This window comes from Anabrus simplex, chromosome 4 (assembly GCF_040414725.1).
Source record: "Anabrus simplex isolate iqAnaSimp1 chromosome 4, ASM4041472v1, whole genome shotgun sequence".
Classification (NCBI taxonomy): Eukaryota; Metazoa; Arthropoda; class Insecta; order Orthoptera; family Tettigoniidae; genus Anabrus; species Anabrus simplex.
Genome location: NC_090268.1, coordinates 118,829,939 through 118,847,472, shown reverse-complemented (window position 1 = coordinate 118,847,472; position 17,534 = coordinate 118,829,939). Strand labels below are relative to the sequence as shown.

The 17,534-nt window shown below is 38.8% G+C and overlaps 1 protein-coding gene across 1 annotated transcript in view; it reads left to right on the top strand.

The window, feature by feature from the left end:
- Window positions 1-16,093, top strand: part of LOC136872193 (dipeptidase 1-like) — a 485,863-nt gene extending 469,770 nt beyond the window's left edge. The window contains exons 9-10 of the mRNA XM_067146027.2: window positions 10,992-11,130; window positions 15,998-16,093. Of these exons, the coding sequence (XP_067002128.1) occupies window positions 10,992-11,130; window positions 15,998-16,093 (235 nt within the window). The remainder of the gene's footprint in view (window positions 1-10,991; window positions 11,131-15,997) is intronic.
- Window positions 16,094-17,534: the final 1,441 nt, after the last annotated feature.

The window sequence follows — 17,534 nt, the reverse complement described above, 5'->3', positions numbered from 1 at the left end:
CTTAGCCGTTATTTTTGGCTTTCTAGACCGGATGTTTTAAACCTCCCACATTATTTCAAAGGCCCATTGTCAAGAACTTGTATGGGAACTCCAGAAAACAGATATGAGATCTGAGTATCAGAACCGGATAAAAGCCCTGTTACCAAGAGACGAAAGAAAACATGGAGAGGCAGAATGGACCAGACTAAGGGACACATTGGTTAAGGAAGCAACTGAAGTTTGTGGAAAGATAAGTATGAAAACAAGGGAGAAGGAAACACTTTGGTGGAATGAAAGAGTGAGAGCAGCAATCAGGGAAAGAAATCTCTTACAGAAAGAAAGGGATCAGGAGAAAAATAAACCGGATCTTACTAGAGACCAGGCAAAGATCAGAAACCTCAAACAATTATACCAAAACAAGAAACTGGATGTTAAAAGAACAGTTACAGAAGAAAAGCCCAAAGCATGAAATACATTCACTCAGAAACTGGAGGAAGGAAGACAGCGGAGGCAATAAGAAACTACTGTATAGTGTTATCAGAGGTAAAAGGAAATGAATGAATACCATAAAAGCACTTGAAGATGAAAATAGAAATCTGGTTAAGACAGAAAGTGACATGAGAGAAGTCCTGAAGAACCACTTCAACCATCTACTGAATAGACCAGTTCAAGAACAAAATACAGAAGTGGAAATCCAAGCCTACAATGAGGAACCTCCCATTACCTGGACAGTTCCATTTTCCCGGGTATTGTTAATGAGCCTCTTCCACTTCTACCTGTCCATATATAACTTGTGTAAAATCTATGCATAAAGGAAAATCTTCAGGTGCAGATGAAGTGAATGCAGACATGATAAAGGCAGCAGGCATCCAGGGTATACAATGCCCGCACAGAGTACTAAATGCCATATGGATAGACAACAAAATACCTGCAGATTGGAGCAAGGCCATTATAATTCCCCTGTTTAAGAAAGGCAGCAGACAGAAACCCACCAAATATAGAGGAATAACCCTGCTGTCTTATGGGCTAAAAATTCTAGAGAAGATCGTAGAAGGGAGATTGAGAACCATCACTGAACCAAAGTTAGTTCTTTTGCAAGTTGTTTTACGTCGCACCAACACAAATAGGTCTTATTGCGATGATGGGAGAGGAAAGGGCTAGGATTTGGAAGGAAGCGGACGTAGCCTTAATTAAGGTACAGCCCCAGCATTTGCCTGGTGTGAAAATGGGAAACCACGGTAAACCATCTTCAGGGCTGCCGACAGTGGAATTCGAACCCACTATCTCCCGAATACTGGATACTGGCCGCACTTAAGCGACTGCAGCTATTGAGCTTGGTGAACCACAGTTAGGGGAGGAGCAATATGGATTCAGAAGTAACAGATCAACAATGGATCTAATTTTTTAACACCTGCATGCTGATGGAAAAGTATTGGGAGAAAGGCAAGAACCTGGTCATTGTATTCCCGGATATAGAAAAGGCCTATGATAGTGTTATGAGATAAGATCTGGGAGTGCCTGAGGAAGAGAAATGTGCCTGAAGGACTGGTAAGGAAAATTCAGATGTTGTACAAAGACTGTACTAGTTGTGTACAAATTGGGGAAGGTTGATCATCATGGTTTGAGATTTCAGACCACTATTGTTCATCACTGTTATGGACAATAATAATGCAGAACGTCAAGGAAAAGTTAGGTGAACTGAATGCAGTGGCCTTTGCTGATGATATCATGATTTGGGTTGAAACAGAAGAGGAAGTACAGACCAGACTCAACGTATGGAAATCCCAGTGCCAGAAATATAACCTCAACATCAGTGAGACCAAGTCTTTCTTTTTGTTTCTTAAGATACCATACAATAATTTCTTGCTGCCCTGCATATCATCTCTCAATTTCTGTGTGAATAAGGCTCAGCTTTTCCTCTTTTTTTTCCTCCACTACTTTCTTGACCAAATTCCTTGCCTCCACATATTTTCTACTTTCTTCATCTTAGATGTTTTCCATTCTTTCCATGCCATTTTATTTTCCTTCACTTTATTCTTTACCATATCATTCCACAAGTATGTCTCTTTGTCTTTCACATTTCCTGATGTTCTACCACATACCTTTTCTGCATATCCAACCAGTGCTTCCTTAAATCATTTCCATTCATCTTCAACATTCCCCATCTCCATTCCAAGTACCAAGGGTATTATTTCCCTTTGAAATTCTTCCCGTATGCTTGGAAGTGTAATCTCCAGTGATAATTTTGTCAGAAAGGAAATTACAAACAGAGTGCAAAAGGGATCAGAATACTACCAACGAGTCAGAACACTTTTATAGGATGACATGATTCCAAAACCAGCCAAACTGATGATGTTTAACAGCTATTTCATACCAATATTGACCTATGGGATTGAAGTGTGCACCCTCACAAAAAGAAATTCATCAAGACTGCAAGCATCAGAGATGAAATTTCTTAGATCCACCATCCAGAAGACCAAGATGGACAAGTTGAGAAATGAGGAGGTGAGCAAAGAAGGCAGAATAAAGACATCCCCATTAGACCGAATCAGCACATCGAGACTACGGTGGTAGGGGCATGTGATGAGGATGGAGCCTACAAGAACAGCCAGAATAAATTTGGAAAGACAGGTGGAGGGGAAAAAACCTGCAGGAAGACCTAAAACCTGATGGATGGACATGATCAAGGTTGATCTAGTTACCAGAAGATGGACAGTGAATGTTGTTCTCCATGACAAGTTGTATATCGACAGGAAGAAGTGGAAGAGGCTCATTAACAGTACCTGGGAAAATGGAACTGTACAATGATGATATGTTCCAGATGCAACAGATCGGGAAAGGGTAGCACTTACACGGATTCGGAATTATTTGATAGGATAGTCGGCTATGTGGGAAACGACATGGAAAGAAATGTGATTGTAGCGGGAGATCTGAATTTGCCAGATGTCAATTGGGAAGGAAATGCGAACGACAGGAAGCATGACCAACAAATGGCAAATAAGTTAATATGGGAAGGACAGCTGATTCAGAAAGTGATGCAACCAACCAGAGGGAAAAATATCCTGGATGTGGTGCTGATAAAACCAGATGAGCTCTATAGGGAAACTGAAGTAATAGATGGTATTAGTGATCATGAAGCTGTTTTTGTGGTAGTTAAAAATAAATGTGATAGAAAGGAAGGTCTTAAAAGTAGGACTATTAGGCAGTACCATATGGCTAATAAAGCAGGCATGAGGCAGTTTCTAAAAAGTAACTATGATCGGTGGAAAACGGTAAATAAAAATGTAAACAGCCTCTGGGATGGGTTTAAAGAAATTGTTGAGGAATGCGAAAACAGGTTTGTACCTTTAAGGGTGGTAAGGAATGGTAAAGACCCACCTTATTATAATAGAGAAATAAAGAGACTAAGAAGGAGGTGCAGACTGGAAAGAAATAGAGTTAGAAATGGCTGTGGAAGTAAGGAGAAATTGAAGGAACTTACTAGAAAATTGAATCTAGCAAAGAAGGCAGCTAAGGATAACATGATGGCAAGCATAATTGGCAGTCATACAAATTTTAGTGAAAAATGGAAGGGTATGTATAGGTATTTTAAGGCAGAAACAGGTTCCAAGAAGGACATTCCAGGAATAATTAATGAACAAGAGGAATGTGTATGTGAGGATCTTCAAAAGGCAGAAGTATTCAGTCAGCAGTATGTAAAGATTGTTGGTTACAAGGATAATGTCGAGATAGAGGAGGAGACTAAGGCCAAAGAAGTAATAAAATTTACATATGACAATGACATTTACAATAAGTTACAAAAGTTGAAAACTAGAAAAGCGGCTGGAATTGATCAGATTTCTGGGGATATACTAAAGACAATGGGTTGGGATATAGTACCATATCTGAAGTACTTATTTGATTATTGTTTGGTCAGAGGAGCTATACCAGATGAATGGAGAGTTGCTATAGTAGCCCCTATGTATAACGGAAAGGGTGATAGACATAAAGCTGAAAATTACAGGCCAGTAAGTTTGACATGCATTGTATGTAAGCTTTGGGGAGGCATTCTTTCTGATTATATTAGACATGTTTGTGAAATTAATAAGTGGTCCGATAGAAGGCAATTCGGTTTTAGGAAAGGTTATTCCACTGAAGCTCAACTTGTAGGATTCCAGCAAGATATAGCAGATATCTTGGATACTGGAGGTCAAATGGACTGTATCGCGATTGACCTGTCTAAAGCATTTGATAGGGTGGATCATGGGAGACTACTGGCAAAAATGAGTGCAATTGGACTAGACAAAAGAGTGACTGAATGGGTTGCTATATTTCTAGAAAATAGATCTCAGAGAATTAGAGTAGGAGAAGCTCTATCTGACCCTGTAATAATTAAGAGGGGAATTCCTCAAGGCAGTATTATCGGACCTTTATGTTTTCTTATACAGGGTGGCGCATGATAAGTCACCCGATTGAATTTTGATCCTGTAAGTATAGTATTGGGGCAATAGCTTTCAAATTGTGCGCTCGCCTTCGTGCAGTTCATGGAAATTACTCCAGATGTCATTAAGAGTTCTTCGTTTCCGTTTTGAGTTCGCCATTTCAGTTTGCCACGAAGGCGGAGAAAGAACGGTTGACTGTCGCACAAAAGACGAATATTGTGTTACTGTTCGCGGCGACGAATAGTGTTACATTGACACAGAGAAGGTTTTGTGCTTATTTCGGCACACGATGGGTTCCCAACCCACAGACAATACGCAGATTGCATCACAAATTTGCAGGTACTAGTACTGGATCTGTTTTGGAGTGTACGCGACCACATGCACGTACCGTAAGTTCGCCGCAAAACATTGAAGCAGTTGGAGTGGCTTTGACTCGTAGTCCGAGTAAATCAACAAGAAGAGCCAGTGCCGAGTTTGGAATTTCACGCCGATCTGTACAAAGAATTATTCAATCCAAGCTTCGCTTGTATCCATACAAAATGACTGTGACGCATAATCTTACTGTGAGAGATAAGGAGCGGAGACTATAGTTTGCAAGGTGGGCAATCGAGCAAGCAGTGCTACACAACACATGGTTTACGGACGAAGCTTATTTTTACGTGAACAGTATTTTGAACGAACGGAACGTTCGATTTTGGGCACATGAACCTCCGCGAATAATACACAACAAAGACTCCTACGGGGAGAAAGTGTGCGTGTGGGTCGCGATGTCAAACCATGGAATCATCGGTCCGTTTTTCTTCGATGCTACAGTAACCGGTGAACGCTATTTAGACATACTGCGAAACCAGTTCTTTCCTCAACTCATGGCCACATGTCTTCCATTGCATACACAATGGTTAATCCAGGATGGAGCACGCCCCCATACTGCCAACGTTGTGCTTGATTTCCTACACGAAAGACTTGGCCTTAGGGTATTGTCAAACAGTTTTCCAGAACGTTATGAAGGAGGAGGAATGTGGCCGCCTCACAGCCTGGACATTAACCCATGTGACTTCTTCCTTTGGGGCTTCCTTACAGAGAAGGTGTATCACAGAAAACCCGAAAATGCAGTGCAACTTAGGGCCATCATTATGGAGTTATGCCGCGCCATTCCAGAAGATTTGTGTCGGAGAGTCATCACAAATACACGTGTGCGACTTGAATAAGGGGTTGTGAAACAAAATGGCAGTCATATTGAACATGTGATTCATCAGGTTGTATTTCCGAGCTGTATTCTTTACTTCTGCATCAATGAATTACAAATCTTGTCAACATCAAATATGTTATTCATGAAACAAATCAGGTGACTTATCGTGCGCCACCCTGTATATATAAATGATATGCGTAAAGGAGTGGAATCGGAGGTAAGGCTTTTTGCGGATGATGTTATTCTCTATAGAGTGATAAATAAGTTACAAGATTGTGAGCAACTGCAACGTGACCTTGATAATGTTGTGAGATGGACAGCAGGCAATGGTATGTTGATAAACGGGGTTAAAAATCAGGTTGTGAGTTTCACAAATAGGAAAAGACCTCTCAGTTTTAATTACTGCGTTGATGGGGTGAAAGTTCCTTTTGGGGATCATTGTAAGTATCTAGGTGTTAATATAAGAAAAGACCTTCATTGGGGTAATCACATAAATATGATTGTTAATAAAGGGTACAGATCTCTGCACATGGTTATGAGGGTGTTTAGGGGTTGTAGTAAGGATGTAAAGGAGAGGGCATATAAGTCTCTGGTAAGACCCCAACTAGAGTATGGTTCCAGTGTATGAGACCCTCACTAGGATTACCTGATTCAAGAACTGGAAAAAATCCAAAGAAAAGCAGCTCAATTTGTTCTGGGTGATTTCCAACAAAAGAGTAGCGTTACAAAAATGTTGCAAAGTTTGGGTTGGGAAGAATTGAGAGAAAGAAGAAGAGCTACTCGACTAAGTGGTATGTTCCGAGCTGTCAGCGGAGAGATGGCGTGGAATGACATTAGTAGACGAATAAGTTTGAATGGCGTTTATAAAAGTAGGAAAGATCACAATATGAAGATAAAGTTGGAATTCAAGAGGACAAATTGGGGCAAATATTAATTTATAGGAAGGGGAGTTAGGGATTGGAATAACTTACCAAGGGAGACGTTCAATAAATTTCCAATTCCTTTGAAATCATTTAGGAAAAGGCTAGGAAAGCAACAGATAGGGAATCTGCCACCTGGGCGACTGCCCTAAATGCAGATCAGTATTGATTGATTGATTGCAAATACTTCTGACAGTTTATGCACATTTACTTCATTAATCTTGTCCGTTTCGACTTATTCTGGCACATAGAACATTGCTTCAGTTTCCCAGTTCTGCTTTCTTGTTTTCTTCTGTAGAATTTTCTCCTTCTGGTTTACAGGACCTCTGTATAGTTCCTCTCCTCCTCAGCAGGTAATCTCTTCAGGAAGAATCTGTGAGTTTTTATTTCATTCTTATTGCTCGTGTAGTTTACCTGAGAATTCATCCCACAGATTGAGCACTGCATAAAAGCTGCCAATGGCCACTGCTGCTGTAGTAGCGGATATTTTTATCCACAGCATCAACTCCTGCTTTTGTTCCATAGTAAAATGACACAATTTCTATTTTTTTCTATGGGCCTGTCGTCAAATCTATGGCATCATCATAATGTAACGACTATGTCAGAAACATATTCTTATATTTGGGTGCATAAGAAAGAACAGTCGCCTCTTCCCTGAAGCCAAACAAGTGTGATCCTTCTTGCCTGTTTTTAGTATAAACAAATTTATAAATAAAAATAATTTTATTGGCTTTACGTCCCACTAACTACTTTTATGGTTTTTGGAGATGCCGAGGTGCTGCAATTTAGTCTTGCCTGAGTTCTTTTATGTGCCAGTAAATCTACCAACATGGGACTGACATATTTAAGCACCTTCAAATACCACTGGACTGAGCCAGGATCGAACCTGCCAAGTTGGGGTCAGAAAGCCAGCTCTTCAGCTGTCTGAGCCACTCAGTCTGGCTAGAAATAAACTCAGCTGGAAGTTGCTTTTTGTTTTTCTTTTTCACGGCACGTATGTATGAAAGCCTTTTCTTTTGGAGCTCAAAAATCAGGCTGATTCTGAAAACCAGTTGTCTGCCATACCCTGTTCCACAAATAGGTTCAATCTGTTGGTTTAATGCTGATGTTATAAACTCTTCCAGGTTGTTTTCCAGCATAGATCTATGCCCATTTCTGACTACAAGGTAACTTGTTATATTTAGGTTCATTACTGCCTTCACATAGCAACTGTTTGAAACTGCAGAACTGATCATCAGTTTGAAAGCCAAATACAGAATATATTTTTCAACATCACAATAATAAAGGTTGTTTTCAGCGCCATCCATTTAAAACTGGCTTCTTTCGAATCCGAATGATCTCTTGTCACTTGTCATGTTGTAAGCTGTCACACATTAATATAGCAGTGTTCTGACGGGTATTGCTGAGAGAGAAGCACGCATTACACAGAACAGTAAATAGCATCTATGATTATAATACAAGGCATGAATAGAATAACTGTATCTACTGTATATCCATAATCACATTTCTCTATATCGACACATTATCGATGATGCCGTCATGTAGTAAAGAATACTTGTAAGAATGAAGTAGTAAAACAGATTACCCCAAAATAACCAGATCTACTAAAAAAGGAGGACATTTTGGTTTTTAAATAATCCACCCGGACCCTGTACATTGGTCTAAAAAAAGGAGGACATGTCCGGATAAAAGAGGACGTCTAGTCACCCTACTCTATGGCCTCATATACTTCCAGACTTCTTAACACTAAATCATTAAAAATAGAGTCTGACCATTTTTGCCTTGGTTTCCCTCTGTTCCTCTTACTGTCCGTAGGTGAGACCATTATAGTCCTAGGTTACCTTTCCTCCCTACATTCGTCTCACATGATCCCACCACCAAAGATGGTTAACACTCACAGCTTCATCAAATTCATTATAATTTTCCCTGTTAAATTATTATTTAACCTTCCATTGGTTGCACCTATCTGTGAGATAGGCGAGTCTTTCATCAAACCGTATATCTTAAACTATACTCTCCAGTGGTCCACGCTTTTCAGTAGCAGCTTATTGCCATTCTGGGAATTTCCTGTTTGGATTTCCTGTCTTTCTGTCCACACGTTCCCTATTAGTCTTGTCTTTGTATCTGTGGGATTGAGCACGATTGATTGCAACACAGCGTGACATCCTTGAGTAAGTGTGTTAGCAGCTGTAAACATGGGGTGCTCCAACCCAGAACACACAAATTATGCTGAATTAATTTGTTCAGTTCTATGTGAGAGTGACAGTGGCTGTAGTAATAAGTGTGTCAGTGATGAGGGATCCAAAAGTGATGATGATATTTATGACGAAAGAAAATGTGACAGAGTGAGATGAATGCAGATCACTCTTGTTCTGTAGATGAGCCTAGTACATACTTTATATGAAAAGATGGTGTGATGAAGTGGATAAAGATGCAATGCTTTTCCCAAGTATGTCAGAGGTCTCTTAATATATCGAGCAAGCTACCTGGAGTCATAGATGCAGCAAGAAAAGCAAAGACATCATCGGATTCATGGAACTGTTTGGTGATCGAAGATATGTTGGATGATGTAGTTCAGTATATAAATCGGTAGACAGGAGATGTTCAAGCCAATTTCAGTAGAGAAAGGAAAGCAAAGTTGACAGACAAGGTAGAAATAAAAGCTGTTATCAGTTTACTGTATGTGGCAGTTACACTGAGAGGCAACAAGCAAAGACTAGAGGAACTGTGCAGTACAGATGATGATTGTACTGAGAAGTTTAGACTTGTGGTGCCATTACAATGTTCCAAATTCTTAATCAGATGAATTAAGTTTTATGACTGCGCAAGCAGGGAAGAAAGAAGGAAAAACCTATCACCTTGCACCAGTTCGGGACTTCATCACAAAATTCATGATTAACTGTAAAAAGTGTAACTCTCTTGGTCAGAATGTCACACTTGATGAAAAATGAGAAGCCTCCACAGGAAGATGCAGGTTTAGGCAATACGTTCCTTCTGAATGTATTTGCCTACATTGAAAATTTTAAAAAAACTTTCCTATCCCATCATTGCAATAAGACCTCTCTGTGTCACTGCGTTGATTGTAGTTCAAAGTTATTAAAACTTGTGGAGACCAGTGATTTGGCCATGCAGTTAGGGGCGCACAGCTGTGAGCTTGCATCCGGGAGATAGTGGGTTCGAATCCCATTGTCGGCAGCCCTGAAGATGGTTTCCTGTGGTTTCCCATTTTCAGACCAGACAAATGCTTGGACTGTACCTTAATTAAGGCCATAGCCACTTCCTTCCCACTCCTAGCCCTTTCCTATCCCATCATTACCATAAGAACTCTCTGTGTCAGTGCGATGTAAAGCAAATTTTTAAAAAAACTTGCAGAATACTTTTTTCTATACCAGGGCACAATGCAAATGTAGAAACAGTATTTTCATTGATCTCAGCACAACGGACTGGTAATAGGAACCATTTCAAAGTAGAATATGTAAAAATCCTCTTAATGGTTCAATATAATCTAAAGGAATTTACATGTGTACAGTATATGTTACCTCCGTGGCTTAGGCAGCAGCACACTGGCCTCTCACCTCTGGATTTCGTGGTTCAAATCCCGCTCACTCCAGGTGAGATTTGTGCTGGACAAAGGAGAGGCGGGACAGGTTTTTCTCTGGGTACTCCAGTTTTCCCTGTCATATTTCATTCCAGCAACACTCTCCAATATCATTTCATTTCATTTCATCTGTCATTCATTAATCACTGCCCCAGAGGAGTGCGACAGGCTTCGGCAGCCGGCACAATTCCTATCTTTGCCGCTAGATGGGGGCTTCATTCATTCCATTCCTGACCCGGACGAATGACTGGAGGCAGGCTGTGGATTTTCACAGTATATGTTAGACATGAAAAAACTCCTAAAGGCAACTTAATCTTCAGAAAAGTACCAGCAAGGTGTGTAAATTAGTTTTATTGTTTAATTTTTGTAAGAATTTACTGTAATATATGGAAATAGATACATTTTGTTTAAGTATGTGAAATTAGAATATATATGTCTAAATTCAGACTAACAATGGAGGGTTTTTGTGTCTTCTTTTTTGGTATTGTCCTCCTTTTAAAATAGTTTTCTCCTCTTTTTTTATATCTATTTGCATCTGGTCAGCCTACCATAGAACTAGCTGTAAATAGATGATTGTGGGGTGCATAGTTAATACATGGAGGCTTACAAACACTGAAAACATAATATTCTACAATTAAGATATATTTATTATCATGCCACTTTTGTTACAGTACTAACTAACAGTATTATAACTGAATGAATTAGTACCTCAAACTACATTAGTATTACTTCCATATGCTGTATTATTTAGCAGAAGTATATGAAAATAACTTATTAGAAGGGATCTAGCTTTAACTATATCAATACACTGTTAGATGTAAGAGTAAGGAAACCATCATCATGTTATTGCATTCAAGTCTCAGTTTATGAATTTCTACTTGCAGCACACCTCAAGGCCTAGAGGACGTGTCCTCATACCCAGCATTGTTTGCTCACCTCATAGGAACTGGACTATGGGACGTTGAAGATCTCAAGAAACTTGCAGGTCTCAACTTTCTGAGAGTCATGGAGGAAGCAGAAAGGGTAACAAAACTTTTTTTTTTCTGTACAAGTTGCAGGAGGTAAGGGTATGTAGCCTGAAACAGGATATATTTTAGTTAGAAAGGCCTAACAGAATGGAAAAGAAAACAGCTTAGGCTTTCACACACAGCATCTCTTTTTATACTCGCATTGTCAGTAATGCAGTGAAATTCTTCAAATAATTCATAAATCTTTCTAGAAAGAGAAGCTACAATCTTGCTCCTAATTTGATGGTGACGAGTGCTACCTCACCATGTGGACAAGAGTCTAGGATGTGTGCTACACAGTCTGTGGCGCGTTCCATCCAGGCTTCGACCATGGATAGCCCTAACAGAAGCAACATTGCCTTGCAGTCTGATTGTGTCTCTCTTCAGAACTGCTAATTTCTGTTCTTAATTCCAGCCATCTTTTAGTGAAGGGACAGTCTTCATAGAGAATGATGTCTTTACCATAAGTACATAGGTGATGCCAAGTTTTAGATTCTACTCTTCTTAAATGTCCCAGTATGTCAGTAGATATTTTAGATATCATGAAGTCTCCATTATCTATGTCTAGTTCTTTCAAACATTATAATTTTTCAGCATGTAGACCTCTGGTATGATATGGTAGGTCTGGTGCAGATCTTTCTGTTTGACATCCATGGATGACCTCTATTCCTGGGTGTGTGGTGGTAGTGGTGTTGGTGGTGACGACAACGATGTACAGATGATGTAGGGGGAGGGTAAACCCTGGTATGGACACACAGACTGTTCCTGTCAAATAAGACTACAGGGTCTCCACAAGGCCTTATGTCCCCATCCGATGGACAAATCACCATCAACAGCACCATATTTCCTTGCTGATATGAACACTGTGAAGAGGTTTGGAATTGAATTCAGGCTTTTGGCATGCAATCTAGTGATTAATCTAGTGGCATTAATGTATTCAAAGGGAAGAAAAGGAGAGATCAACCTAGAAGAAAGTATCTTAAGGATATCCAAGTGGGATGTGAAAATTACACGATGATGAAATGAGCAGCAAAGGACAAGAGAAGATCAACAAGGCATGAACATGGACAAAAATGAATTATTCAAGTTACGAACACCCTGTTTAGAATGCTAGGACCTTTACTCATACAAGCTTTTAAAGGAACATAAAGTACCTTCGTATAGGTTCAATTGTTTTGGTGATGCTATGTGACAGCACTAAAAATTCTGAAGCTGTCTGCCCAAACCCTGTGATTCTATGACCAGGCTTTTGGGAGATACAATTTGCCCTTGAACTGAAGGGATAATTTCAATATCTGCTTCTTCCGTGTTAGTGAGAAAGACAAGAGGATTCCGAAATCATTAGGTTCAGTGGGGAATGTCTCGAAGAAATACAAGCTATGGTGACAGTATTGCAGTATCAGGTTAGTGTCATGGAAGTTTAAGATGTGTTGTCAGTTGAAGATTTGTATTCATGTCTCTCAGTGAGCAGAGTAACAGTCGAGCACTTGATAGTGGATGTTCATGACCTAAAAATGTTAGAAATATGTAAGCATTTATGACCCGAAAAAATATTAAAATATGACAATAAATATGACTTCAAAATTTATTGGTAAGATTTTCAAAATCTTTCCACTGTTTAAATTAGAATTCTATTGAAAATATACTTTTAAAATCTACCACATTCAATAATAATGAATAATTTGTATTATTATACTGTATTTTGAATTTAATTACTCAATCCAGAGGTAACTCTCGACTCTGCAGAGAATGAAATAAAAGTCACTTTTGATGGGCGATCAGAAATAATTACTAAAGCAAATTACATACCTTTTTCAAATAGGACTGATCTTCTATTTTCATGCAACATTGACTTGTAACGGTCAACATTGCAAGATGTTATTGGGGCATATTTCAAATACATCAAGTCATTAGAATTCAGTTGAGGCTCACCTTTCTGTCTCTTTCTACACAGCTTAACCCTCCTAATTCACATACATATATATTTCTAAGAAAGATAATTGTAAGACATTACAGACAATTAGGAGATGTAAAAAATATGCCTTTGAGATGACTACAAGCAGGTACACAACTAAGTATTTTTTATTTTCCACCTTGTCGATACTGAAGTGCGATACAGTACAGACCATGAAGTTGGTTTTATGTAATGCAAGCACGTATGCAAAAGTGGAATAAAAAAGGATGAAAATATCACAAAAATATGAACATTTATGGGGAAATATGACCATAATATGACCATAACACTAGAAAATGACAGAAAACATTAAAAAAGTCAAAGTATGACTATATGACCCGTGAAAATTGCATAATTTTTGTCACCATAGATTAAATCATGCTTAAGTTGTGTTTTCCATGGAAAGAATATAAAGAGAAAAATATGACATGTCATAAACATCCGGGCCCTACTCAGGCAAGTCAGGCAAGAAATATAATTTACTATATGTAGGCCTATGGCTTTTTCAGGAAGCTGTCAAATACAGAAGTGCGTGAGAACACAAATTTTTTCTCAATGCTGGAAGCTGACAGCTAAGCTTGCAATGTGAGTGTGCATACTCTGTCCAATATATTTTTTTAAGGGCAGAAAGAATATTGAAATAGGAAAAAAGCCCATATTTATATGACCAGGGATACATCGCACAGTTGAGAAATGTGCAACAAATTTGGATCATTTTGAAAAGTGTGCTTTACACCAAACAATATTTGACTTGTACAATAATGGAAAATTTCCAACAGCTAAGAAATTAATGTATTTAACCCTTCTGAGTGGGAGCATTAAAAAATCTGGCCTTTGCTGGATGCAGGACCTTTCACTGGGCATTTAAAGGCTAGCATACCTGTGCACCAAACTGTTTTTTGATACCATATGTCTGTTAATTTCCAACCAATTTTGATGATATTGGAAATAGCGTTTTCGGTCCATCATATATAGTGTCTTTAGTCTCGTTGTCGTTGAAGTGAGGTAATTTACAAATGGATTCAAGTTTGTCTAAAGTTATGAATCAAATAGGGGCGTGAAAATGGTACAATTTTTCGAGAAGTATGACCTAAAATTTAGTTTCTGTACTATTCCCATCAACATGAAGGGGGTTACAATAATATACTTCTCATTTTCATTAACTGCAATCAATTCCCTTATCCTAGATCAAAGTGAAAATAACATTCTTCAGGACTTCACACACCACTAAGTGTAGTGATTTGTTTCTGTTAAACTCAGCTGGACGAGTTCAAGTAAAAAAGAAACATTTGGAAGACTTTACTGATTGCACGACACTTAGAGCTAAACCTTGGGTGAAAAAACCTTACAAAATATTTATTTCATATGTAATTATTCATGTCAACCCAGTAAAAATTACATGCAGCACTACCACATCTAGCATGAATAATGTCGGAAACAACAGTCTCTTCTGTATCATTTCATCCTCACCACGGTCTAATTTGGCAATATTAACATCATTGTCATCAGAATCATTGCTAAAATTATAACTACTATCCTCATAATCACTTTTTCTTCTTGAGGTGCCTTCTCCTAGAGGAGGTTGGCGGTCCACATAGCCAGCTCTGGACATGATGTTGCAGCATGGAAGCATCTTCTGAAGTACAGTTGTGCCATCTCCGGATGTCCTTCAGCCATGAATTCCTCCTCCTGCTAACAGACCCTTTCCCCTGTATCTTACCTTCAATGATGAGTTGTAATAGCTGAAACATGTTTGAAATTTTCAGCACCCAAGGTATTCAGAGTAGGCGGTGATATAGATACATTTCCAAAGCATTAATTCTTTTTCCTAGATTGAGGTCAAGGGTCCATCTTTCACACCCAAAGAGAAAAATGGAGAACACATAGCACCGAATCATTCACATTCTCAATTGCAGACTTAGATCCGATTTTGTAAATAGCTGTTCCATGCTAAAAAAAATTGTCTCCTGGCATGTTCTATTCTAGATTTTATCTCTCTTTTGGAATCACATTCCTCATCTAGCACAGTACCCAAGAATTTGAAGGAGGGTTCAGTCTTACTGCCTTTTATTGACACTCATTTGACATGCCTTGTATAGCATTGCTAGAAAAATTATCTTTGTTTACCAATGCCATTGCAAGAAAAGTACACAAGTGAATAGTTGAATTTTACAATTGATAACTTGGCGAAAAATTGTTAAATTGGATCGATAGATACATGAAACAAAAGAATGAAGCTTTATCTAGATGGCTGTGAAGAGACCTTGGACATAGTTGAAAGGAAACTCATGAAATGGAACGATAATGCACATGCGGCACAATGCATGTCAGACACATCATTCCACAACAGCAGGCGACTACTGCATGACGTGTGCTACACGTCGCTCCACACTGTCAGATTAACAAAGGAGAAAATTAATTACATCTTCCTTTGAAATCTCTCAGTTTCAAATATGGGGACCAATCAATTAATTTATGTATTTTACCTTAAAAAGATGATATTGGAAATGCTACTCAGAATGTCATGCAGTTTCGATTACATCATATCAAATAATAACTAATAACACAGCCTCACATGGGTTGAAACTACATTCATGAATAAATTTTGTATGACATCTTACAGGAGATATTGCCTCATGTAGTAATTGTAAGTATGTACAATCATAAGATTAAGACTACCGCCACTTACATGCATTTTAATTTAGAGTACATTGTGCTTAAGGAGAATGTCGTGTATATATATTGCAAGCGCAAAACTTTGTTGAATCTCTCTCTCTCTCACTAGTTTGTCACTGTGGCAACAACACTCAGCTAGAAGCATGCTAATGGACGAGCCGATGTTCGTAGTTGTTCTTTGTTTACTATAGCATCCTTAGTATCCTAGTAATTAAATATCATGAGTTTTCTCAATTATGTTTTACAATTTCAGGTACGGGATGCAATGCTGAATGAAGGAATACCTCCATATGAAGATGATGCACCAAGACAACAGATAAATAACTGTACATCACCTCACCTGTTCTAAATGCCATGGATCTGAAGGTATAGTCTGCAAGGAAAAAATTGAAAACATTTTCCACCAAGCCTACAGTATTAAATTCCATCAAGGCAAGACCGGGTGATGAGGCGCACTGGTAAACTTGCTGCATCCCCTTCAATTTGAAAGTTTGGCACTGAATGTCACTATATGTGCTGGAAGTAGTTGAGTCAGTCAGTAGCAAAGGCTTCTATCACTTGAGTGCATGATTTCTCATATAGTTTTAATGTATTGCTGGTTTTAAACATGGAAGTACAATATTTTCCTTGCAAAAAGTTTTAGGGACTCCTCAAATTATTGTTTTGTTATCTGTGTTTTCTCAGTTATTTCGCATTTAGTAGTTATTGTTACGGAGTTTTGTGGTTTTGCAGAGGTGAAAGAAGGTGCGGGCTGGAATAGGTCTCAACTACAGAAGCACGAAAGATGAATTAAAATTTTAACAAGGTTATATTTTCAAAACTTAACAATGGTAGCATACAACAAATAACAACAAGTTAAATCAGGTACACAATTTAGAGAATATTTCACCGGTTCCCACTAGGGGAAATAACAAAGACAATCAGGTATACAGCTGCTGTACCAAAAACCAGTTAGGTGATTTCTACATATATTGGGCTACGGCCTGAATTCATTAACTCTTGAGCTCTCAGCTCACAATCACAAAAGCTACAGGGCATAAAACCCCTAAGTACAAGGAGCACTTGCTCCTAGTTACAATGTTAAAGAAAAGAGCAGAACCACTCTCAATATTACAAGCCTATCAAAGCCTTCACTTCAGACTGCCCTCAAGGCACACTAAGAAACAGGGGTATTTGATACCCAACCTACAGGGCCTTTACATGAGGAAAACAAAACATCAGGTTAAATTACTGGCCCATAATACAAGATTGAATGGAGGCGATAACTTGCACTCCTACACAAAGTTTTTGTCTAAAAACCTATGTGGCGCTAGGCCGATCAGGCAGGGGCTAATCGCAAGCTAGGGAGGTGACTAGTATGGAAAACATTAATATATTAAGGAAGAGAAGAAACGGTTATGAAAACGTAGTCACCTCAATTTCAAAATGAAGGGGAGCTCGAGAGGGTGAAGCACTCTCTATCCCTGCTTTCAAGTTCAAGAAAAATGAAGTTTACCAGGAAAAAGGATTTACATGTTGTATGGTTTACATATTAAAGGTTTCGAACCTTCCCCGAGAGTTAAACTGCTGAGCTAGCAAGAAATAAAGATGTTAAAAGGCCATTACCTTGATGAAGAACTGCTGCCTGAAGAACGAGGCACTTCCCGCCCCCTGCTACATATCCACACACTTAGAAAGATGTAATACGAATGGCCCGGAGACAAGAAAATCAGCAGTTTATATATCCTCGTGAAACATTCGAGACCTTTCAGAAATGATTAGACACACCCCTTTCGCTTCTATTGGATCGC